General features: G+C 42.7%; 1 protein-coding gene across 6 annotated transcripts in view; it reads right to left on the reverse strand.

The window, feature by feature from the left end:
• Positions 1-26756, reverse strand: part of agap1 (ArfGAP with GTPase domain, ankyrin repeat and PH domain 1) — a 135540-nt gene that overhangs the window by 44779 nt on the left and 64005 nt on the right. For all 6 annotated transcript variants that reach the window (XM_051426922.1, XM_051426921.1, XM_051426923.1 and 3 more), the window contains 6 exons: positions 26463-26604; positions 25314-25448; positions 18679-18806; positions 17298-17453; positions 15613-15705; positions 904-1008 (listed from right to left, as the gene is read on the reverse strand). In XM_051426922.1, coding sequence (XP_051282882.1) covers positions 904-1008; positions 15613-15705; positions 17298-17453; positions 18679-18806; positions 25314-25448; positions 26463-26604 — 759 coding nt within the window. The remainder of the gene's footprint in view (positions 1-903; positions 1009-15612; positions 15706-17297; positions 17454-18678; positions 18807-25313; positions 25449-26462; positions 26605-26756) is intronic.

Below are 26756 nucleotides of genomic sequence, written 5' to 3' on the forward strand. Positions count from 1 at the left end.
AGCAGTAAAAATGTATGAGTATGAAACATTTGCTGCTTCTGGATTCTCAAATCTGTAAATGTTTCTGTTTTTCTTCGTCTTGTGTAACAGAAAAGTTAATATTTTCATCTGTTAGTGGGTCAGAAGAAGCAATTTTAATTTTATGAACAATGACTTAAACAGGAAGTCAATCCAAGTTACAGCAATGGTATGAAGACATTATCTTCTGGCTCTGTTATTCAACACAACTTTTACTCTGAAAATCTAAAATTGAATGAAAATTAGATTAAATTTTGTAGAATAAAAACTTAATTAGAAAAACATTATTGATAAATTAAGTTTAGTCATTTGTCAATAAATGTGGAGAAAACCTGTCGAGAGCACAAGACACAGAGAGAAATTCAGCACAAGGAGAGAAAGAAAAAGACACAAAAAGTGTGTGTGTGTGTGTGTGTGTGTGTCTGTGTGTGAGATAATAAAGCAGTGTCGGGGCAGGATATTGTGCCAACAGGGCAGAGAGCCGGGGCAATTAGCAGAGACATTACAGCTGATATTCACATCATCAACGCCGACGTGGGCAAACAGATGACGAGTCCTAATTAATACACAAGCCATCAACACTGTGTGTGTGTGATGCCAGAAACTGCTTGGCCATAACACACACACACACACACACACACACACACACACACACACACACACACACACACACACACACACACACACACACACACACACACACACACACACACACACACACACACACACACACACACAGAGGAGGGAGATGAAGAGCAGCAGATAGATGGAGGTCAGTGCAGGCTGGCACAGTGCTGGAGTCTAATAAGCAATCAGAGAGGGTTAGTAATGAGTGTGTGTGTGTGTGTGTGTGTGTGTGTCTGTGTGTGTTTGTGTGTTTCTTACATGCAGGCTGGGGTGGTAGGTGAGCAGTCCGTTGTCACACAGCGTCACGTACTTCTTCTTCCACTCCTTGTTGAGGGATTTACCGCTCCTCTTCAGCAGCATGCCCTGCAGACAGAACAGGTGTTTAACCCACAGCTTGACACTTTAAACCTAATCAAACACAATATAATCACAATATATACCATCAGTTATTCAGCTTTTTGTATTGTTTTAACAGAGCTGCTGAGGGTTGGCTCATAGTCGTTGAGATCAGGACTCCAAATGGATGAAGGTCATGTATGAGGAACCAACTAGCACAACAGTAAATAATGGCTATTTTTATCATAGTTTTAAGTTGCCCAGAGGTGTACTTACAGGTGTCCACTGCCTTTATATGTGTTTATACTATGTATTGAAATTCTTGCTATTAGAATTAGAAATACTCCATACATAACAGGTTTAAAACCAAATGGGAAAGAAACAAATATAGTACTGTATGCAGACGATGCAACGTTTCTTTCTAGATACTTGATTTAAATCTTATTCTCCAAGTTTTCTGAATTGAACCAAACTTAACAGAGTAGGACCGCTGAGAGGTACAGACAAATGGACCAACTTTCTTTTAAATGGTTTGAACAAAATTTGTCCTTTGGAATAAGCCTGAGGATATCTCAAATCAGTAAGAGCACTTGTTTAATCTAAAGTGTCATAGTAAGCTGAAGCTGAAGACACGGGTGTCCACATACTTTTGGCCATACATCACACAGAGTCTGAGTTTCATTGTGTCCTATTTGTGCATTTTTACACAATCTTGATCCTTTGATTCTGCTCTTTGTGCACATTGGAGCTAAATTACATTCGGAGGCTTCGGAGCGAAGATAACGAGCTTATAGCCAGAAGACGGATTAAATAAGAGCTCATCTCTCCACAACAAAACATTTTAACGTCAGACATTTGCACCGGAGCTGAAAGGAGCTGGATGTAAAGCAGCGAGAAGAGAAAAGATGGAGGGAAATCAGCAGTTATTTAATTGTCCGACTCGTTTCTTTTTCTCCCTCTCTCTCCTACGCACATCAGCTGCGGCTGACTGACCGTTTAGGCCGAGCGACCGCCCGCTCGCCCGCCCACACTTCATTTGAGCCGGATTCATTAGGTTAGAGAGAGAGAGAGCAAGAAGGTCAAAGAGAAAGCGAGAGAGAGGGATCGAAATGGGAGAAAGAAGAGAGATCAAAAAGAGAAGAGAAGGGGAGAGAGGTAGGGGGGAGAGTGGGAGGCGGCGGCGGGGGATAAAACTGTCCGCTGATTAGCAATTACAGCCGTGCTGCCACGCGTGTCACTTCACTGGACCTCTACAACATTAACACTCCGACAGAGGATATTAATAGAGTCCAGCCGTGAAGGGAGGAAGGGGGGGAGTTAGAGGCACCACTGAAGAAGAGGGGGGGGGGGGGGGAGGGATGGACAGGCCGGCTGATGGACAGAAGCCTGCTCTCCGCCCGCACCGACCGCTCAGCTTTCATTAAGGCGGTCGGTGGTGGTGGGACAGAGCGGCAGGCCCGGGGTCACCCTCGCCGCCAGTGACGGCACATTCGGTGTAATTGGCGGTGACATAACGCCAGGAAGGAACGCCTCAGAGTGACAAAGAGGGAAGTCGAATGCGGGCGGTGGTGCAGGAGCCACGGAACAAATGAAACAAATCTGTCTACGTCTAAAACATCGTCCTAAAATAGTGTAAAAAGTGAGACGTTTGACAGCAAATCATCCATTGACACAAAAGAACATCTGGAGAAATTAAATATACTTTCTCTGTGTTCCTCTGAGTGTACGGGTGCAAAAACATGTTGAAACACACGGTAGAAACATTTGTCCCGCCCGGTGTTGGAATCCTTACGAATGAAATACAGCCACACTTTAAACTGTTTAGCTCAGCATTTTAACCATGATTAAGGTAGCTATGAGCTAGCGGTAGGCTACCTGCAGCCAGAGCCATGTCCACAGAGAGTTGCCATAACGTTAACTAGCGATGGCAAAGTGCGGTGAGGCCTCTGTTGCCTGTAACACCTGCACCAGAGGGCAACTATTTCCAGGGACAGCTCCGACATCTGCATGATGTCCGGTAACCAACCGTAGAAGTCAAGGCCAGTCGATTTGGTCCAGATTGAAATATCTCATCAAATGTTTTATACCGACATTCATGTTACCTTCAGGGTGAATTCTACTGTATTGGTCCCTGAACTTTTCCGCCATCATCAAGTCAGAATTTAAAAAACGGACACATTCCCATCACCCTCAGCTGCACTTCGTGTTTAGTGCTAATTAGCGAATGTTAGCATGCTAACACACTAGAATACGATGTCAACTAAGGTAGATATTATGCATTTACTGAAAGTGCCTTATACCCCAGGGGGCCGTATCCACAGGCCTCAGCAGACTCCACCAGGGTTGGCTGCAGACTGGCTCGGCCAAACTGTTGTGTCTCTCAGGGACTGAAATTAATTCAGTGAAACCGCCATTTAAACGTCATTTAACCAACTCAAACTCACATCTGCTGCATTAAAGTTGTATCAGTCTTCTTTAAAACAGCCCAGAAGGACGATCACTACATTATCATGCTCTTTAATGAAAACAGAAATATGGAAAAGATTCAGTCCTTTTCTAGTTATGACACCTCTAGTTTCGAGCAGTAATGTTCGATATTTAACAGACCAATGCCTGTGAAGCTCTTTATCATCATTAACTAATAAAAAACATCAATAATGGTGAGGAATAACAAGAGGAAGAACGGTTTGCCACCTATGGAGAGGCAAACTTTAAGAGCTGCTCATCTAATCGGATGCAGAAGAAGTGTAGCATCAGTTACAGCCTGATAACAGAAAACACGTTGTTCTACATCTGTAGAGCTTCATCAGGCCAGTAATTTTGCAGCGTTTCCACTAATTTGAGCTTGTGTCAGGAGGAAGTAAAGCAGAGCAGTGTGTGTGTTTGTGTTTGTGTGTGTGTGTGTGTGTGTGTGTGTGTGTGTGTGTGTGTGTGTGCGCGCGCATTGCTGCAACAACAGGGGTTCCCCACGGTGCGCTAAACGCGACTTGACGAGCTTCCCGCTGCTCTGAAGTGAAAGCTGCCGGCAGCCGTGCAGCTGTCAGGCCAGCTGATCATCCATTACTGCCTGTTAGTGAGCGAGCGGCAACATGTTTCCAGGCAGAGAGAGAGAGAGAGAGAGAGAGAGAGAGAGAGAGAGAGAGAGATGTGTTTACACTGTCATCAATTAGGATTTTTTTTTAGGTCAGCTCAGACTCATGGGATTTGATCAATTTTAATCAATCAAAAAGCCAATTTCACAGATACATTTACAGACTGAGAAGAAAGAATACAGTCAATAATACCAAGTTTAGGTTAGGCCATATGACTTCTATAGAAAGAAAATGTTTGATCATTACAGTATAGATTCAAGTTCATTGCATCTTTGGTGGCAAGTTCTGTGTGTTCTTACTGGTTGTGTTGCTGCTCTGCCGTTTATTACATTTCATGGGGAAAAATAAAGGAAAGATTCATCTTAAGTCAACAGGAGACTTCTAAGATTTGAATACAAAAAGAAAGAAAGGCAAGAAATAAGAGGACAATTAGCAATTAGAGGTTGTTGGACATCAAATACATTTATATTTCTAGTTCAAGAGGTCGACAGTTGGTGCACTGCCTGAAGATGATAGTTGAAAGTACATGAATGAATGCTATCTCACACTGTCAACCAATATCCTCCTTTTTGCTTATAGTTTATAGTTTATAGCTTATTGAAATCGATGTCTGGAACTTTAAATGAAAAAAGGGATAGCACCAGAGTTATTTGGCTTCCCCCTCCTTTAATTGTCAGTTTTTATAGGACAGATCTTTTCACTCTTTATGGTTTAAAAGACAAATACACTGAACATTAAACCAAAACAACCTGCAGAGTTGACTGAAAAAGCTAAAAACAAAGAGTAAAAACTACTTTTGCACAAGATGGAAGTCACAGATTAAAAGTAAAGACTAAATGAGAAGGTCAGTAGGATGGTTGAATGATGTTGAAGTGGACCATTGATCTCCAACCACTGCAGGCCGGGACTGAACTAAACTGAGGGGTGAGCCAATATTTCTTGCACTTTTCCATCCAAACCTGGTATTTGGGGAGGGAGACGTCAGCAAATTAATTTTGGCCATCCATCCTCGGGATGACAAGCGATCAGTTTGCTCGAGGGGAAGGCTAATTGAACGCCGCGTCGAAATCCTCCTGATGGGTAATATCTTTCATTATTCACCTCCCCGGGCTTCGTGACACACACACGTCGCCTCTTATTTTACCTTTGGGAAGGGGGGTGGGGGGCCAGACATGACAGCTCACAAGGTCTCCACATGGGAAAATAGATGTGGGGAGATAAATACATCCTCACATATACTCTCTCCTTGCTGTACCAAGGCACTTCTCCGCCCCGGTGAAGTATTGTGGGGTAGTGCTTAGGAAAAGGTCGCTAGCTTGGGGGGCCCAGGAGATGAAGTCATTTGTTAGGCATCCAAAAACGTCCAAGGGCATTACTGAGATTCACAGTTGTGGGTTCTTCTTTAAAGAACAAAAGTCCAAGTGAACACAACTAGGAATGTAAGAAAGGAAGGATGCAAGAGTCTTCCATTAGATATAAATGCTAGTTATAGATCCCCCAAAACACAAAACTCCTCCGGACACACTCCCTCTTCTTTCATGCTGAGACACTTCTTTGCCTCGGTGAAGTATTGTGGTGTAGTGCTTAAGAAAAGGTCGCTAGCTCGGGGGAAGCCGAAAGATGAAGTCATTCATTAGACAACGCATCTGAAAATGTTCACAGGCTCATACCTGAGGGTCCCTGATTAAAGACAGCAGAAGTCACATGTCGGACATGTTAGAAGAGGACAATGTTGGATGGAACGTCAGACGTTATCAGGAAGAAGAGAAAGGGTTGCTCAAAAGTTGCTCAAAACAGGGTAAAATTCTGAAAAATGACAACAAGAAACCACAAAATTAAACATAATTCCTTCTCACAAACATCAATTACCTTCCATTGTGTGAATCTAAACAACGCAACAAAGAAACCGCCTGATAAGGGAACTTTTTTCAGGTTTGTTTCCTCCTGGAAGCTGCCTGTCTATTGATACAGACTAATCTACTCTCTAATCACTCAATCACCCCCCTATTTTCCTCAGACAATGGACTCTCCCCAGGCCTGTTGAAGGGAGTGACAGCGGATCTTAGAGGAGATATAGGGGAGGCACTATCTGTGGAAAAGACCCTCCAGAGAACTGGGATGATCTCGAAGAGGCCGGAGCCCTTTTGTTCTTCAATGTCCCCAGAGAGCAGGAGGCTAAATTAGAGGTGTCACCCTCCCGCCGACAGCAAAGCGGGGGGTGATGGCGGATGGGAGGGAAGCCGGACGCTTCCCTCCTCTATCGTGGCGGGCCATCTGATCCGGCCTGAGCAGCGATCGCGGGTCATCCATCATCCTCTCAGACAGAGGAGAGTGTGTTGGTTTGTATTGAGTCTGAGATCACAGTCAGGTTCTCAATGTGGCTGCTCACAGAAGACAAAAAGGGATATAAAGGAAAGTGTGTCTCACTGGAGGTAAACATCACCTTGGTGACGACAGGAATGATGCTTCATGTCAAATCTGAGGTCTTCTGCGCAGCACTAAAAGCAGTCAGTTCACGACAGACAGAATTAAAAATAGAATAAAACATGTAAAAAGGGCCCGCTGCACTTTTATATCCTTTGAAGCGTTTGTCATCAACTATGAGTTAGGAGAACAGATCAGAGGCCGTGATATAATCTTTGGCTCATGATGAAGTATTTTCGACAGTGACCCCTCATCAGGTTGTGAGGTTATGTTCTCAGGTTAAACTGATTACATATCTACACTGACAGCGGTTATATCTTTGATTGTTGAAGGTCCAGTGTGTAACATTTAGGAGGATCTATTGACAGAAATGGAATATAATATTCATAGGGTATGATTTCATTAGTGCATATTCACCTGAAAATAGGAATTGTTGTTTTTGTTCCCTTTGGAGGAGATGTTTTTATCTACAGGTATCATTTAAAGGAATTTTAGAGGTCTGAAGAGGTGAAAATATTCTATATTCCACACAAGAACAATCTTGTTTGACATATCTTTAAAAAAATCACATTAATTTTCTGACCTCTCAGATTTATATTTGGGGGGGGTATTTGTATTAAAATGTGTTTAGGGATGGGAATCCGAAGCCGGTTCCAAACAACGGATTGGAAATCCATCGTACCTTCTGAGGTTTTCAATTCCTTTATCAATGCAGGGATGTTTTTCTGACTAAGGAACCCCAAAAGAGAACGAATGTTGTACAAATATTCTTTCATTTCATCCATTCATTTGTAGACGATGAGAGACAGACTGGGGCCTGCTTTCACACAGAAAACTGATAAGGAATCAATGAGGGAAGTGATGAAGAATTAGGCCAATAAGCAAAACTGACAATGTCATTGGTGTCATTAAAGACACCTCAAAAACATGTTTGGTTTGGTGATTTATGTTTAGTTGTCTGATAACAGATCTTAAAACATTTCTTGCTTTTTCCTGGTGAACTACAGCTCTTGAAAAAAAGGGTTTCTGGCTCCAGACCTACGTTTTTAATTTTTAAAATAATCGTCTGCTATTAAAAGCACACACACATTTAGACGAGCCTTGGCAGAGCTCTGTGTTCTCTGAGTGTTTTCTAGTTTAAAGCATAATTTCTTTCCATGCGGTACTTGACCTGATGACAGTCACTGCAGGGGACGATGGAGGGGGAAAAAAACAAGTTTGCAGCCTGGTGTGAAATATTTACCTCGGTAACAAACCAGAACAACACCAAAGCAGAGAACAAAACACACTACTAACATCAAAACGCACACACCAACACACACACACAGCAGCATCAGTCTCCATGACAAGGTCGGCGTTGATGAGCCAAGGACAGCGAAGGGCAGGCCCAGGGGAGCAGGACGCAGACCAGATCAAATAAAACACCACAGAAGAAGAGGGGGGTTGAAGAGGAGCTGATTTATCTGATAAGAGTTCTGGGTAATTAATTAGAAACTCAATTATCCAAACCTTACTTCAGCAGTCTCAATTCATTAGTGGATAAAAAACCTCGCCCCTTGCTCGCCTCTGACAACCAGAGAGAGACAGGATGTGAAGAAAACACAACTCCTCTTCCTCAGCGAGAGACCCTCAGGTCGCCGCTGGTCGCTTTTGTCCAGCTCATCATCAGACGCGTGTACACAACACACCCAAACACAAACACACACGCAGCGTGAAACAACAAAGCGACCACAGGGACACTTCCAGCGTGCTCGCATCAACACCCCGGCGCCAAACAAAAAAACTGTCGCGAGCGCTCCGTGGAGACCGCCGCGCAGAGGCGTAATGAGCACAATCTAAAAATGCTCTTTGATTGACGCCTGTGTTCCTTGTTTTAATTATTTCTCAAACTAAAGAGGGAGAGACATCCCTCCAACACATCCTCGACCCCACCCACCCCCAGAAAAATCTAATTTCCAGGGGTTAGTGTGCATGACAAAAATGTCATCATGGCCAAAATGGCTCCGAGCAGTGACAACCTTTCCCAGGGAAATGATATTTTTCCAATCCGGCGGAAGGCGGATCGTGTCACCCTCGTTAAAGCCTTGATAGCAGGTCTTTAATATTCACCGTCTTAATTAGGGCCGCAGTTAATTTCATTAAATTCTTTGGCTGCTAAATGAAGCAGATTATGAGACATCTTTTATTGCGAAGCGTGAAATTACAGCCTGCCCGCTGCCAATGGCGGGGCGAAACTAATGAATTACAGGGTAAATAACACCCGAATTAACCATCCAATTTAACTCCTTACAAAGCGCCCGGCGCCGAGGGGGGACGAGTAGACTTGTCAAAACCACCCAGCCCCGTGCTCGTCTGCAACCCCGCGAGAGGCAATTACAACCCGCGACACTAATCAGCTCCTCGCAGGAACAAGACAACGCCGTCCGAGACTCGTGCAGGAATCTGACTCAGAGAGTTCATGTACAGTAGGAGGTCGTCCAGCTGGAGGTCACAGGATCTATTAACTGCTGTTTTTACACAAAGCATCAGGGCTTCAGTGATCCTCTGAAGCTGGAAATGTGCTCTCTATACAGGAAGCTTAGAAGAATCACGAAAAAAGATCTCTGTGGGAAAACCCGAGGGAGGACAGAAACATGGCAAAAACTTGAATTTGAAGGTCTTGGTTTGAAGGCCCTCGAGGTCTTGGGTGCACACCGTGTAATTACAACATCCGTGGTTTGATTCCCACTGGGAACCTTGTTGTATGTCATCCTTCTCACTCTCTTCCCATGTCTGTCTCTACTGTAAACCATCAAATAAAGACTGAAAAACCCCAAAAATAACAAGGAATTTGGACTTTTAAATTACATAATTTGGGGCTTCTATGGTTCTTATTTTCATACCTTTTGTCTATAATTTCTATTAGCTGAAAAAACCTTTTATCTAGTGTCCCTTGTAAGAGAGAATATTATTATTTGAGAATAAGGTAAAACACTTTTTTAAGCCCGTTTCAAGCCCTGTAGCTGTCATGCATCCTGCTGTAAACATGTGTCTGAAGTATATATCGGCATTGAAAAACCCATATTGGTCGAACACAAAGTAGAGCTGAGACCTGGGAGCACAATGACGTCACTAAAACAGGTTTATCCAGATTATCTGAACCACTTGTGGAGGTCAAACTGAAAGTGACACCAACTGAGATACACTACAGTAAGTTGAAGTAAAAAGTTTATAGTTTAATGGAGAACAGGGCTGACCGATGGTCCAAAATGGTGTCCAGCACATCTGAAGATATTTGGTTTGTTCCACTGTAATGATCCTTTAATTTCTGTATTTTTTCCATCAACTCCCCATTCTTGGGATGATGAAGCATTGATCATCAAGCCCTGAACGTGGATTTAGTGTCACACCCTGAGCAGAGTTGCAGTTCAGTTGCAGGAACTTGTGCTCAAAGTGGGCACAGAAGAGTAAAAATACAAGCAGAACCAAACATCAGCTAAACAGGGCTATAATGTGCTTCAGACATCTGACAAATATCAAGTGTGTGACTGGTAGTATCAGGGTTCAAGAGTTCTTGGGAAACAGGACTTAATTAGGGTTCAAAGTGCATCATTAGTTTAATACGGATATTAGTGTCTCAGAACCTTCAAAATCCATCTCATGATTTTGACGTTCAGTGTATTGAAAGTGAAGAATCACTTCCTCCTCTTATCATCCATCACTGGGTCGGCCTTGAGCGAGATGCTTAGTGCCCAAATTGCTCCAGTGGAGCTGCTCACCAGTAAAAGGTTGTTTGTACTGGGCAGCTTCCAGGTGGGACTCAGTCAAAGTGTGTAAAAACACCACAGCGCTCAGTCAACCTTCACTGAGTAAATAAAGGTTTAGAAGAAATAAAAAAAAAACACCTCTCTGGTGTGTCTGCGGTCCCAGCGGCTCGGCTGCTGTGTCGGAGGAAATTAATTTGTTAGATTGTTGGTTTTCAAAGCGCCTCGGTCAGCCGTTTGACAGAGACATGAGCGAGCCTCTCCCTCTCTCTCCGGTAATTAGCGGCTAATTAGCGGCATGGAGCAGATGTCGGAGGAGCCCTGCGCCGTCAACAGCCTCTGTAAACAAAGCTGGACGCATCCGCTCACTTCAAGAGAGAAGAAGAAGAAAAAAAGGAGCCATCAGCTGCCGGTGCAGCCAGTGTTTCCTCTGTGGTTTCATGTGGCAGCGGAGCGTCTTAGCAGGAGGTTGCAGCTTTGACTCCACATGTGTTTCCTTTTTTAGATCGTCGAGCAGGTCGCAGAGATAAATGTTGTCCCTCAGAGAGTTAATTATAAGAAACATGTTCATTCTTGGGTCTTTAAAATTATATTTTACTAAATTTAACTGCTGCAGTTGTTCCCACTGTAAGAATTTGTCTGTGGCGGAAAGTCATTTTTACAGTCTATAAGACTGAACTTGATGCACCATTCTTGAGTTTTCGAACTATCTGCAGTTTCATTCGCAGTTTCATCGAGGAAACGCTTTTCCTTACATGACTCTAGGTGATAACTTTGTCCGAGAGTGATGAAGAAAGTCAACAAACATGTCGAAACATAATGTGAATAAAACATCCTGTAAGATAGATTTAATTAGCTACTTCACAACCTCAGCGAACTACATCTTTTCTTAGTGTTTTGATCTTGAGTGACAGAACTTACATACTGTATGTTTAAATTTGATTAAGAGGTTTAATCATGTACAAATAATCTGTCACAATAATCTCAATAAGACTTCTTTACCCACATCACGCAGCACTGTTAACCAACACTTTAATGTGTTTATCTAATTTAAAACATTCAATTGATTTTTAAGCCAAAACGCTAACATTACATCGTTGTGGCTTTTCCTCCTGAATTTTCTTTCTTGTGTCTGATGTGAAAGTAAATGAGAGATATTTTTCAGATTTACCTGCAGACAAACTGAATGAGAAACTGTTTCTGAGCGCTCGCTGGGCTACATGACACATCTAACCTTCATCCCGCCCACACACACACACACACACACACACACACACACACACTAACACACAGTAACACACTGTAACACACTTACTCTGGGCCTGTTTTAATGTGAGTGGAAATATAAATGTTTATGTGTGTGAATGCTTTTCTGTACACAATGTGTGTGTTTGTGTGGATTTGTACCGGATAATTGCCTCAGAGTGGAAGTCCGCCCCGTTCTCATTACAGCCAGCAGAGTCCACCATGTCCTGGTCTCAGTGTGTGTGTGTGTGTGTGTGTGGGGGGGGGGTGGGGGTTTAATGAGCGCTGGACTCTCTTAACGAAGGCGTTCTCCTTTCACAAAAGGCGAACTGAACTGCCGTCACCTCGAGTGGTCGAGAGTTGCTCTAATGAGATCAGGGCGAATGAGTGGTTTAAGCACTCAAACACACACTCACACAGGTACAAGATAAGAATGAGCTGTAGAGGAAGACGAAGTGGCAGTTGGGTAAAGAAGACGTCACTGTCCCGCCCTCGCAGATGAAAATTAAAGGCGAATTTAAAACCAGAAATAATCACTGGACTTCAAAACAAAGCAGGATAATGAGACTGAATTTGGTTTAACTTCATAATTCAGTCAGACGTTGTATTATTCAAACTCATATTCTCATATTGAAGTTTTGAAAGCACCTGGAAGCTCACAGCTGTATATTAAAATCACAATGTGAACCTTGAGAGGAACCTGACTGTACGGCGGGGTGTGTGTGTGTGTGTTTGTGTTGTGGCGAGGAATGTGAGGCTGCTAATCTCTCTGGCAGATGTCGGACTCCGTTAGGTCACCAGCCTGGCCGCCTCCTTCCTCCAAGGTACGGCGGTAATCAGCGGTCAGTTAATGACGCAGACTCCTGACTAAACCAATCATCAATTTACATTTCATGATTTAAGACTTTCTCCAACACACATCCAAACCATTTCTGAGTCAAATCTGAGCACATTTTAACTAATTCATTTTCATTTAATTACTGTTGTTGGTTAAGATGGCGGCAGCTGATGAAGCAGGCTTATTACAGGACTACAACTAATAATTCTGCTAACTGGTTTTGTGAGCTGAACGCCTTTTTGTTATATCAGATAATTAGAATATGCTGTAGCCATTTTAGACAAATAAATAGAAATAAAGACATTTGTCAGTATGATTAAAGTGTCAAACTCAATGAAGAAAAGCCGCTGATACATAAATGTGGATAAATCTGGACTAAATGTAATTAGTTTTCTAATTTACCACCTCACATAAACAATATTTATTTTCTAACTCAGCTCTGTCATAGTCGTTTTTATGCTGATGACACCATCTTGTATGCCAACTTTAACTTAAAACTAAATGGCTGCAGTGTCCAAACCTTTACATGCTCTAAATGAAGATCTTCTATTAGGAATTTGGTTGGATGGATTCTTATATCGAGACAGAGCTTGTTTCTCCTTTCCAAACCAATAAACATTATAAAACCAACCATAAGATGTATATTGGATTATGAAGATATAGTGTATGCTGCTGTACTACTGTACCATTTGATTCCTCACACAAGAAACCTATATGTTACTTAGCTAATTTCTCTCACAATGAAGCCAAAGAAGCCATGTATAATGAGTGGACAAAGAGAAGTCAGAACTGACTGATTAAGCCTGTGGTTGGTGGGTTATTCTAGGTTACAAATATGTGTTGAGTTCATATTAGGGAAACAGAAAAGCGACGGAGAGTCAGACCACCGTCTCATTAAAAACAAGTGTGAACACGGCGCTAATGGGAGGACACACAGAAAGTAAAATGGAGTGCAAATGGAGCGTTAATGGGGAAAAGGTAGTTGAACCTTGAATGTGAAGTGCAATCTCTTCTCTAACACACACACACACACACACACACACACACACACACACACACACACACACAGTCTTTGTAAAACACACTCGCACACACTCAGAGTCTAATTAGGGAGCAGGTCTGCGGTGTGTTGATCCCGCCGTCGACACTGAGGAGCAGGCAGGGAGACGAGGCGAGAGCGACCACAGGGAACCATCAAATCAATTAACGTCCACTTCCAAAAAAATACAACAGGAGAAAGCTCGGTGCTCTGCCTCACAGCGCTGCCTCTTCTGCTTTATTCTGCTCTGGAGGGTTTATTGTGTCAGCCATGTCGTGCCATGCCGGGCTAAGTATGTGTCCGGCTTTATTAGCATGGATTTCATCAGTTGACTTAATAAATAAGCTTCTGGTGAGCAGGTTTTGGATAATGAATACTGCATGATAACCAACTTCCTGTTCAATAATCGTCTGTTAATGTGGATTTAATCATTTCAGGCTCAAACTTCATGAGTAGTTTAATAAATGTGGTTTTATATCTCGTACAGAAAGTGAAGTTGAGTTTGAATTTTTAAAGTAAACTTACATGCTGATGAGATGCTCCTATTTCTTAAGAGAAAAAAACTAAAACTATATTAGCTGTGAGTTGAACTCGTTTAAGTGTCTAATTTACCAGAGTTTTTACAAAGACAACACACAAGGCTGCTGAATTCAATACTACCTTCATCACATTATTACGAAAATAAAACAGCTATGACTGATCTTGACATGTATTACAGGCATTCTTCAAACTACAAAAAAGAAGGTTTAACCCTAAAGCAGGGCATGCTGGGAAGTAATGCCAATGTGTTGATCATGTTTATTTGGAAACTTAATTTAATAAGTTGAGTGAACTCATCTTTTCAAGTCAGAAGGACTTATGTTTAATAAGCTCTGAAGCTAAATGTTGACCAACATGAATTATAAAAAATGTTTTCCATTTTTTTGGGGGGTTTCTTCGCCCAAATTGAGGGTCTAAAGAACATTGCCCCCTCAGGCAAATGGTGATTTTGGGTTGTATAAAACAAATTAAATGCAATACAAAATGTATGTAAGTAAAAAATAATTATATTTGGTTCAAAGGATAAATTAAAAAGAAAATTTGGGAATGAGCGCAGAGTGTGATGTGTATTCCCACAGCACATGAACGCACCGTAAAGCCTTATTCAGACTAAAGCAAATAAAGAAGCAGAATAAATCCGTTTTCAATGTAAAAGAGGTTTTTCAGTTCACAGCGACGTCTGTAAAAAGTTTGACTCTTCTTTTATCCTTAAAAATTTAATCCGACATTTTTCCAATAAGTTTGTTTAATAACCACCTAGTGACGAGTGTTTCTGCACTCCAGCCTGCACTCAGAACAAATTAACGGGACCAAAAAGCTCAACCACGCCTGCTGGGCTCCACCGCTGCATTAACACCACAGAAGAAGAAGAAAGCGGCGTGTTTGAAGCCGCTGGGAGCTGGAGAGGAATCATCACACGATGCGGACGGCTGCAATTACTCCGGGCTCTGCTGTGACAGCACGGCGGGGTCCGTCCTTAAACGACGACTCCCCAAACACAAACAGCAGCAACACATGCCTCCCCCCTCTCTCCCTCTCTCCCTGTCTGTCTCCATGTCTCTCGTCCGCTCTCTCCTGGTGAGGCGGCCCCTAATCAGAGATGCGATTTGTTCATTAGGAGATTACAAACGAGGCCATGACGGCGACACGAGAGGCCGCGATTAGTGCTCACTAATTGCCTGATTTGCTTGTCGGCGGACCCCGCCACTGCCACCTCACACGCTACCCTTCTGCCACCCCTCTCACCCCCCACCCGTCTCACCCACTGCTGCTCCAACGCGGAAGGAGCTCAAATTAATTCAGGTGCTCTCCTCGCCATCGCAGCAGGCGCGTGTGAGCAGAGATGTTCGCCCTCCCCTTCATCCTCTGCTTCCCCTTCTTCTGTTTTTACTACTTTAAAACGCGGCTGCCAGCGCTCCGATAAAAGGCGCTCAGGAAGACAAAAACAAGAGGAAAAGAAGTTGCTTTGAAAGGGAAACGAGGGGACATGAAGTGGACGAACAGAGGGAGAGACAGAAAAGAGGAAGAGAAAAGAGCAGCGGAGGGAGTGACAGTGAAATCCCTCTCCTTCTCCTAATGATCTGGTTGGAGGACCCGGGAGAGCCCCTCACTCTAATTGATGTTAAGTGTGTGATTTCACTGTTAATCAAGGCCGAGGCATCAAACACAGAGAGGGAGAGAGAGAGAGGAGGAACAGACAGGAAGTCTCACCTGTTTGATGGGGATGGCTCGCCCGCTGCCGATGCTGTCGGCTCGAGCCTCCAGGCCTTTCTTGTCCTTGTCCGTCTCGTTCGCCTTCCTCGACTGTGGACCAGATAATAACCGTCATTACCAACACTGCGAAGAACCGGGGCTGATGTTTTCATTAAAATCTTCACCCGTTCCACCAAACGTGCCATACTTGGTCTCAGTGTGGAAGCAGGGGCAGACATTTTCAGACTCGGGGTGTCTGAGTGTTCCAGTTATTCCCAATTCATGTAATTCCAACTCTGTTTATGGAGCCCAGTAAGTAGAAATATTTGAATACACTAAAATAACACCCTGGTTTCTGTATCAGCATAAAGTGTCTGCAAAGGGGGGGGTCTCGTGGGGACCCACACAACCCAATTTCATTCAGATATCTAGAGGTCAGAGGTCAAGGGATCCTATTGAAAACAGCCATACCAGTTTATCCATCACCAAAATGTAGCCTAACTTTGGACCAGTTATTCCAACATAGCCTGACATGGTTGGAGGAAAAAATAATAGGGTGGCCAATCAGATTCCAGTCCCTACCTCTCGACACGGCCCTGTGTGTGTTTCAAAGGTCCATTTAGTGGATGTTCTGGAGCTTTCAATCAATATTTAACTACATGTGATGGTGATTGTTCTGTTAAAATGCTCAGAAAATATGTTCATGTGAACAATAAGCAAACTAACTGGATCTTGTTTGGTCAGTTGAATATTTTGGTGTTTTGATCGGACAAAACAAGACATTTGAAGACTTTCTGACACTTTTAAAACCTGAACAATCTCCAGCTTAATAGAGAAAATAAACAGCAGGATAATAGTGGACGTAAAGGAGCAGTGTGTGGGATTTAATGGCATCTATTGGAGAAGTTTCAACCATGTGAATACAGCTCAGCCTTCCAAGCGTGGAGGAGAAACTACAGCGGCTGCAAAACTCTCCAAAAGGCCCAATCTAGAGCCAGTGGTTGGTTTGTCCGCTTTGGGCCATCGTACAAACATGGCGGAGATGATCAATTCCTTTTCTCACAGTTGATGACGTCAAACTTCTGCGTCTAGGCTGCTGGAAACTAAAAAAAACTGATCAGGAATCAAAAAGGGAATCAGACCGATAAGCAGAATGGAATATGGCATCAATAAAATCTTACCAATTCCATCCCTACTTATTATAAAGCCGTATATTTATAACAGGAATGCTAACTACAACCTTTAACATTATTTAACTGTATATTAGTGTTAAGATCATTAATAAAACATTCACTACAGGTTTTTACAAATTGCTGTATGATGTCCGTCCTCCACACAACACAGTTTGTTTGATTGTGGTTTTATTGGATCAATAAATCTGCACTGATTTTCATTAAATTCCACACATGTATGCATGTTTGTGATAAAGTCTATAATCATAACACTGACTGTCTCTGCGAAGTTTATCTAATAACTGAGAGCTGTTTTATTGTAACTTGGGTCTAATTTTAGTAGTTTTTAATGTTTGGTCACATGAGAAAATAAAAATAAGACCAGATTATAATAAATTGTAATTATTCTTAGAGGAATAATTGTTATTTAACGAGGATATTCTCAGTCTGTGTATCTTCCACCTTTAAATTTCAAGCTGAAATCCATTAAGATTTATTGTCAGCACCTTCACAAATAAGAAAAGGACTCACAGTGAAGAGGTTGGAGCGGCGTTTGGATTGCTTCCGGACGGGCGTCGGTGTGTTGGTGGTCTGCGGGACGTCGATGCGGAGCTCCTTCTGGCTGGTGCTGGGCGTGGACGGTACCGACGACGAGTAGTCGCTTAAACTGCCGCCGCCGTTACTCGTCTGGAAGGGAAAAAAAGGGAACATTTTTATCACTCAGCTCATTTTCCTCCATCAGCAACCTGAAATTTGCGATCACAAGATTGTTTATTTGTGAATGAGTGATTTAGAAATCTGCATCGTTCTGGGATAAATCTCTGCATCAGGAAGTGGAGAGAAAAAAGGTTTCCTAATGGCGTCTCATCAGTGTAATGGGCGTCTCCTGAACACTCGACAGTAATCAGTGAGAGCTAAAGATGCACAAGGGCCGTTTTTCGTGGAGGCGGCGGGAAGATAAACACGGCTCTCGGGGGACGCGTCGGCGCTGCTCAGACACGCTGAGCGATGGCTTTTTAATGAGAAATCAATAGAGGATTGAGGGATGGGGATCGAAGAGCTCAACGGCCTGAAGCTCCAGTAACAGTGTGGATGAGGTTGTGTTCGTCTGAAAACATTAAAAACTCAGTAAAAGTTAACTTATGGTCCATTTTTTTTAGCTTTTTCCAGAGACAGATGGAGTTTGCTCATTTGATGAAGGCCATGAGATTCAGCTGAGAGCTCCAGAAAGAGCTGTACACAGACCTTCAGTTAAGATTCATTCATCAAACTACATTCAAATGTAATTTAAAAGTTCATAAAAAAAAAATAAAAAAAAACAGTCACACTACGAGGTCCATTAAGTAGCTGTTCTGGAGCTTTTGATCATATCACATGTTCTTCTTCACGTTCTACTTGTAGTTCATGTTTTCATTTTCTGTCTACGTTGGATGAGACAACTAGAGACCGAAATCTGCAGAGCAGCCACTAAATGGACTCTTCACTGCATCTCCAGTGTAAGTTAAATTAAAGATTGACCTAAAATGTGATTAAAATTGACTAAAGTAACAAAAATTTAGGTCTATAACAGAAACTTTACAGTGACGTCAGTCTACAGGTTTTGCAGTTTTTACAGAAATCGGAATTATTATTACAGTTAAATTCTGTTTGAATGATTACATTAAGACTGAACTGTGATCAAATAATAAATATCGATTAACAATAAAGACAAAAAACAACATATGAATCACCGTCAAATGTATTTATGAATGTCAGAGTCAAACATGACCTGAACATATTGTGCAAATCTGAATATCCTCATTAGTCAAACTGACATATGGGCTTAAAAAGTGTGTGAGTGAGTTAAAAATCTGTCAGTAAATGTTATAAAACGCTATTGAATCTTATTTTATGTATGACTGTGACCTCTGACCTGGCTGATGTGGACGGCTGACACTTGCGTGGCGCAAACAGACGAGTGACTCGGTGAGTTTGGGAGTGACTTGCACGGGCCGATGGACAGCTGCTGCTTCTTCCTGGTGGCCACGATCTTCTGGGCGACTGTAACACACAAAGATTTCAAAATAAAATTCAAGACCACACACACCCACACACCCACACCCACACACACACACTTATTTCCAGCCACATGTAAGAAAGTTACTTTAATTCACCCGGCTCTTTTTGCTCTTTTTGCTTGGTGTTTTGCTGACTTTTTACAATCATACAGACTTTTTGGCTTCTTTTTTGACAAATTCACTGTTTTCTTGTCCATCAATCTTGGTCATTGTTCTATTAGACAGTTTACTTCTTCACAGAAATGAACCAAATGCTGAAATATAGACCTACTGTGTATATTATTTAAAATTAAGAAGGCCTTGCGACCCCCCTGTGGATCTTTATCGACCCCCAGGTTGGGAACCACTAACATATGGGTCAGTTTGAGGGTCAACTGGTTAACATCATACCTGCTCGTCATTGTGAGCATATTAGTATGCTGACGTAGCGTTTAGCTCAACTCTTTAAAAAAGAGCTACAGAGGGAACTAAGTTTAATAAGTAGATCTATGAAATTCTAGTTCCTTGTGTAAATTCATGTATTAAAGTGATAATATCAAACACAAAAACAGTTGAAAAACACAAAAATATGTCCAGGTAGTCGAGGTTTAATCAAATGAACTAATTACAAATTAATTAATTTTGTTCTAAATAACTTCATTTTTTTTTAAACCATCTGAGAGTTTCTTCTCCTCTCTTGCGGCTGCCCTTGGCTCGGCCCCGCGTCACCTGGAGCTAAATGTTTACGACTGGCTCCTCATTAACGAAGCCGGGGGCTTTAACGAGCCCAATTAAAACAATGGCTTCATCTGTGAGCGCATGAAACGGGGGCCTGTGTTTATTGGAACAGAGATAATGGAGTCACTAAAGTCTTAACTCTCTCCTGACTCCTCAAACACACCATCAGACACAACATTTTATCTCCACAAGCTCCGGTTCTGACCCGCATGGGGGCCTTTTTAATGTAATTATTCACGGAGGCTGCTGAGATGGACGTTAGCATCCCCACAGACGAGATGCTACAGGCAGAAAGTGGACGGGTAGCTGGGGACGGACCAATGGGAGCGAGCGTACCTGGCAGGCTGTATTTTACTTTAAGTGTTAAGAACAGTTATGATAAGGCTGTGCTAAATATTTAAACTGCACGGTTAATGCAATTTAACTTTATCCATCAATCTCGGTTCTGCTCTGAGAAGCTGCCATTTCTTCTAATGGAAACGTCTCCCCTTTGATCAGATTTATGACGGGGCTGCACCAGCGGGTGAGACATAAAGGGAGGAAGGAGGGGGGGGAGGCTGACTCTGCAGTGTTTCACTTTAAAGTCAAGACGGCGGAGCTGAAGACGGCTGCAGATATAATCCTACAGCTGATGATTCTCCAGGTTCTCACTCCTCCTTTGGTCTGCGTCTTCTTACAAATCCATGAAAGTGAAAACAAACTCTGGTTACGTCACTTCATAAATGTTCCACTGTTAGACGGTTGATACCTGAAGCTCCAAAGTGAAATCCAAACATCTGGATGAAAAAGCGAAGGAGCTGTACAAGAAGGAAGGGCAAACATAGAACAGTAAGCTCATCGGTTCATTGTTCAAATGTCACCGGATCCAATAAACCCACAAACCGTTCCTCCGTGTCAATCAGTACGTGTTTATGGACTGAAGTCACATGACACTTTAAATAGTTTGACAAAATAACTGATTACACAAGTTTACTGTGGCCTGTTAGCTTTAGCCTCAGTCCATTAGAGATCATAACCTGGTGACCTATCAGAGGAACAGGCTGAGCTAACGTTGGCAGCAGCTAAGAGAGACCCCCGAGTGGCAGAGATCAGATATTGTACGTTTAACACGGCCTGCGATTGGTCAGGTCAGTCAAGATGGCTGCCAGCAATACCACAACAAACAGTAACTATGAGTTTTTATTGTCAATAATCAATAAATAACAGCATCATTTACCTGATGTATCAGTCTTATTAGCTTGTTTGATTACAGATCCTCTAAATGGATTAAACGTCATTAACCCGATGCACAGATATGAGAGATCTGATTAGTTTGTTAGTGTGTGACAGTGACTGAATGCGTGTGTGTGTGTGTGTGTGTGTGTGTGTGTGTGTGGAATATTTACACACTGGATGCAGTTGTGAGTGTCTGGACGTTCATGAGTGATTGTGTAAGAGCGCGTGTGGTCATCTCAGCTCGTTAGCGTGCGCTAACGAAGCGCCCCGCATCTGCACTCTGACACGGATTAGAAAAAATAAGAAGTGTGTGTGTGTGTGTGTGTGTGTGTGTTTGGGGGTTCATGTCGGTGTAATTAGGCTAATTAAATTAGCGCGCTGATGGACGAGGGAGCACAGCGCTGTCACCCTCCCTCCATCCCTCACACAGAGGTCACCCCCCCTCCCCCCGACTGGACCAGGCTTCACTTCCCATTACAGCAAATTACATGTTCACACACACACACACACACACACACACACACACACACACACACACACACACACACACACACACACACACACACACACACACACACACACAGCCTTAAACAAAGAAAACGACTGAAACAATAAAAGATAAAAACACTGATTATCTCATCAGGTTCTCGTAGTTTTTTGTAAAAACCTCCAGAATTATTATCTTCACCATAAACTGACATTTTAACTGTTTCATTGGGAATATTTTTAATAAATATTATAACGTTATAGAGACAAGCAAGTTCTCAAACTAAATTACATTACACCAGAGCTCATCTGATCATGTTTTAAAGTATTTTTTAAGCTAAAATAATCTGTTTGTTAAATATTAATATTATTCAGGTTTCTTTGTCAAAATCCCCAAAAACTCTGTTTTCTCTCATAGAAGAAGAAGAAAACTAAACAATATTCATATTCAACAAGCTATAAACAGGTTATTTAAGCTAAAAAAAAATACTAAAAACAACTAATTTTTGACAAATAAAACATGCTGTTTGAAACTGTACATTTGTACTTTCAGACACTTTGGACTACTTTCTGACACTATAAAGACCAAACAATTAATTAACTGACATTAACCTCTGAAAACTGAAGTTTTAAAGCCATTGAGGGATTTTTTGGTCTGTAAAAAACCAACAAATATCGTTTGAATCAGAGCTTTTAGTCACAATCTGTCCGAGAGTGAAAGAAAGAAATTAAACTTATGGAGATAGTTTCACTTTTCTTCATATTTGAACTGATTTTTGGGGGTTTTTGAGTGACACATTTTGACCATTTCTGATACTACTGAGAGAAAACGATCAATTAATGAATCTAAAAAATGATCATCACATTGATCAATGATGAATTGAATCATTAATTTCAGGTCTGTCTGGTTTTAAAGCCTCGACAAACACACATCATCAGTCTCTGCACAGGGAGAGAGAGAACTCCTCCTCCTCCTCCTCCTCCTCACCCCTTCTCTCTCCCCCTTCCTGAACACAGGAGTTGTCACGACGACGAGCGGGCCAATTATTTTTAACGCTAAATGTTGTGGTCACTCGTGCAATTTCTGTCTCACCGTGCAGCCGCTGTAACTCATCAAAACCTTTATTAGGTTTACGACGCTCGCCATAGAGGCTTTACTGCCACACACACACACACACACACACACACACACACCAATCATGTCAAATTAGTGCGAATCAGCGTTTCTTCACCAGGAGCCTCTGCTTGTCGCAGTGACGATCCAGCTGATTATGAAGCTGAATATGAGCGCTGTAATTAAAGCCCCCCCTCCCCTCCCCTCCCCTCCCCGCCGGCCCAACCCGCCGCGATCGATGCAGACTCCGGATGAAGCGAAGGTCACGGAGACGTGCGTGTGAGATCAATACGAACACACCAGTCCCTTCATAAATTGTGATTTTATTCACCGTCGTCGAACACACACGCCGCCTTCTGCAAACGGCGTTTAATACGGAGTCCCAATCTGTCCGAGAGGAAAGAGAAGACTCTGAAACAACAGAAAACACAATCTATTCGAAATAAATATGATCAATCAGACTCCAGGGAGGTGCAGGACGGTACAAACAATCTTTAAAGGCTTCACTGCACTGCACGTTTAATTCAATTCATTTAGTTTTTGGTCTTAAAAAAGTCACTTTTTTAAAAGATATTTGGTCTAAAACCTTAAAATGACAAATGTGTAAATATTACTGTGTGTTTAACAGCAGCAAGATTCACATATTTATGCAGTTCAGATTATTATTAACTTTTCTTTTTTTTATATTGTTAATTGTGTATTAATGTAACTATCTGTACTTTCAAAATAAATGTATCAGTGCCAATTAGTAAGCTTTTATTTTGATAAATCCAGGTGTAAAGAGTGGCCATACAGGTGAGTTCAGATGTTTCTATCGATGACAAACTTCTGAAACACAGTGTGTGTGTGTGTGTGTGTGTGTGTGTGTGTATGATGCTTCTGACCAATTAGAGGAAGGCGAGTGTTTTAAGTGGCTGAAGGCCGAGAGCCGAGCGGCGTCATTACTGAAGTCCTCGCTGCAAATTAAGGTCACGCTAAGAAGTAATTAAAGAGAGAGTTTGTGTGTGTGTGTGTTTGTGTGTGTTTGTAACACTTGTAGTTACAGTAACAGACACACACTCCCAAAAATACAAACGTCTGAAATAGAAAAATTAAATACAGAACAGGAAACTGCTTTCACACACACACACACACACACACACACACACACACACACACACACCAGAAGAACAACTTTGGGAACAAACAAAACTCTTTTACAAACACGTCTAAAATAATGAAATAAATACAAAAAAATGAAAATGCACAAACAAAAACACACACACACACACACACACACACACAACACACACACACACAGAGCTGCTGTCGTGTTTCAGGCGTCGACAGAAAACATTAAACTCATCGTTCTGCTGGATGATTAAAAAACTGATTAATTTGAGATAATGACGAGAAAAATACAAAGAGACAGTGTCAGAGACAATAACACACACACACTATTACAAACAAACAAACACACACACACACACACACACACTCACTCTTACAAACACACACACGGTGGAATAATTAAGAAGATAATAAGGCAGCGTTTAGTGTGGAAAGCTTCCTCCTGGGCCAAGAGTGCACACACACACACACACACACACACACACAGAGTATATCAGAACTTTATTTCGAGGCGTTGGACAGAAGCTGATGGACGAACCGCAGAAGACCTCTGAGGTCTCTGTTCCTGCACTGCCCCCTTCAGGACAAACACAGCAACGACACCTGAGAGCTCTAAAACCTTAAATATGATCATATTTCTCTTCATGTTCAGACTCAAATGTAACAGGCACTGTGTGTGTGTGTGTGTGTGTGTGTGTATGTGTGTGTGTGTGTGTGTTGTGTGTGTGAGAGATATCCTTTACTACATCCATCTACTGCAGACCCAGAGAACTTCTCTGACCTAAAAGCCTTTTTGCTGTTGGTTTCTACCAGTTTAAACTGGTTTCCACTTTTAGCTTAAAAAATAAAACGCCCCATGTGACGGCTCTTCCTCTTCCGAGCTGCACTTCTGCCATTGAAGCCGAAGAGTGAGTGAAAACAACAACCTGTGAGCGCAGACGGAGGTTTCAGGTGGATGCAGACGAAGCCAGAGGCCGGCAGGCTCGCTGCCGCTCTGCTAATTAACCGCCGACTCCGTTGTCATCCATTTCTCTCTAATTACAGCCGTTAACCCTGCGCCCGCCGCTTCATTAACTGCCTCTCCTCTTATTAATGCGCTCTCAGAATGTAAAACACCAGCCGCAGGGTTTACTAAACTTTTCTCCTCTCACACTTCTGGATCAGGTGCAGTGCTCCAGATACAGACTTCAACCTTTAACCTTCTCTGAAGTGCTGAGACTGTGGCACTCTCATTAACACACTGATCTTCACTCGGAGCTTTCATATCCGACACAGGCAGCGTTTGTTTTAGTCTTAACAAGCTGCAGCGAGTGAAACCAGAGATTTCAGCCACACAGGATACAGGAGACAAAGAAATACAATAAAAAAAGACCGGTTCACTCGCAGTGACACGCAGACCGCTGTGCTGAAGACGCTCTGCTACGCTAAGCTCGACCTGATGGGCGGGGTTTAAAGTCTTTGGAGAGGACTGGAAATGAAGTCGATGAGGTTGAATTAGTTCTGATCCAGGAAACTGTGACCGCCTTAAAAGACCCGAGTGTCAGGGTCAGTCAGGACCTTGACGACTCCGGACACCCTCCTCCTCCTCCTCCTCCTATAATGTCTGATTCTTTTATTAATCCCGTCGGGGAATCGTCTCTCTTTGCCTCCCTTCGCCCTCGCTATGATAAAACTTAATTGCTGTTCGGTTTGAGCTAAATAGCTGAGTGGGTCCATTTCATTCTTAATTGACGTGTGATTAAGAGTGTCCGAATGGCTCTGGCCGGGGCTGTCGGGGGGTGGGGGGGAGGAAAGTCACCTTCCCAGGGGAGTGGACTCCGCTGTCCTGACCACAATAAGAGCTCTTACCGTCCTGGAAGACTCGCTCCACGTTGAGGCCGTAGGTGGCGCAGGTCTCGTAGTAGGTGCAGCGTTTGAGGTCGTTGGAGAGTTTCCTGGCTCGGCTGTCGTCGATCACTCTCGGGTTGGCGGAGCTGATGGCATCTGGGAGGGAAAACAACCCAAAAAAAGGAAATTAAATGACAGAAAACAACCTTATTCAACAGTGCAGATAAAAGGCTGCAAAACCCAATGCATTCTGGGCTTTGACCTTGACTAAATCTTCCATTTCTGGTGTTTTTAGAGTCTTTTCTTTGGACAGCACACGTTCTAAATGCTGCGTTCAGGGTCCTGGTTTAAAAGGTGACAAATGGAAAAGGGAGAACAAGAGCTCATCTTTTAAGGGAGAACGCGGGGAATGTGGGTGGTACTCTGGCGCCCTCTGCTGTTTAAATGCAGGATGAACTGTGTTTCCCACATTTATTTTAACAGAGGATTTTATGTCAGTTTATTGTGTTTAATCAGCTTCAAGCCTTCAGTGTTCACACAATAACATTAAACTCTATATTCTATGTCCTGACAGGACAATAAGCTGCTATAAACCTTTATAAAGGCCCTGTGAATTGTGTTTTTATTATATTATATATTATATTTGGACTGTAACTGGTGGGCTGTCTCCATTGGGGAAGAGATTTCAATCTCTTCTGATCGATGATCTCGATCTGATTAAATAAAATACCACCAAACAGCCAGAATCTCACAAAAATACCAGGATACAAAGATTTGATCAGCACTAGTTTGGAGATGTTTATCATCCTGGTGGGGTATCCATATTTAAACAAACTGATGAAGATCCGACCGGGACTGAAAGGTCTTCAAATTAGACACGAAACCAGCAGGCAGGAGCTCAGATATTGTTTAAATCGTAATCGTAATACAGAGAGACCAGAACCAGGTTTCTATGTGCCAGCTCTCTAAGTGTAACGGCAAAAAGACTCCACTGGGTGGCAGCAACGCCTCAGGATAGCTTTATCAGGTCTGCAGGCTGCATTGTGCCGCCTCATGTTGTAACACACAGCAAACCACAGAGGTGTGTGTGTGTGTGTGTGTGTGTGTGTGTGTGTGTGTGTGTGTGTGTGTGTGTGTGTGTGTGTGTGTGTGTGTGTGTGTGTGTGTGACCTTGCGTGCCAACCAGGACCAGCGGCAGGTCGGCGGTGTTCCTGAAGTTGGCGAGGCGGCTGAAGTAGTGATAAACCGTCTGGAAGCTGATCTCGTCCTCCAGACTGAAGACGAAGATCACGGCGTCGACCCACAAGGCAAACTGCAGAAAGAGAGAGTTCAAAATACAACTTTATTCACAGCGAGGACCGCTGACAACAGAACACACTGACAGGAAGTCAGATGGACTTTAAGGACATTAGATGCTTTCACTGATGCTGACAGAGAGAGAGAGAGAGAGAGACAGAGAGACAG

This window comes from Dicentrarchus labrax, unplaced genomic scaffold (genome assembly GCF_905237075.1).
Source record: "Dicentrarchus labrax unplaced genomic scaffold, dlabrax2021, whole genome shotgun sequence".
Classification (NCBI taxonomy): Eukaryota; Metazoa; Chordata; class Actinopteri; family Moronidae; genus Dicentrarchus; species Dicentrarchus labrax.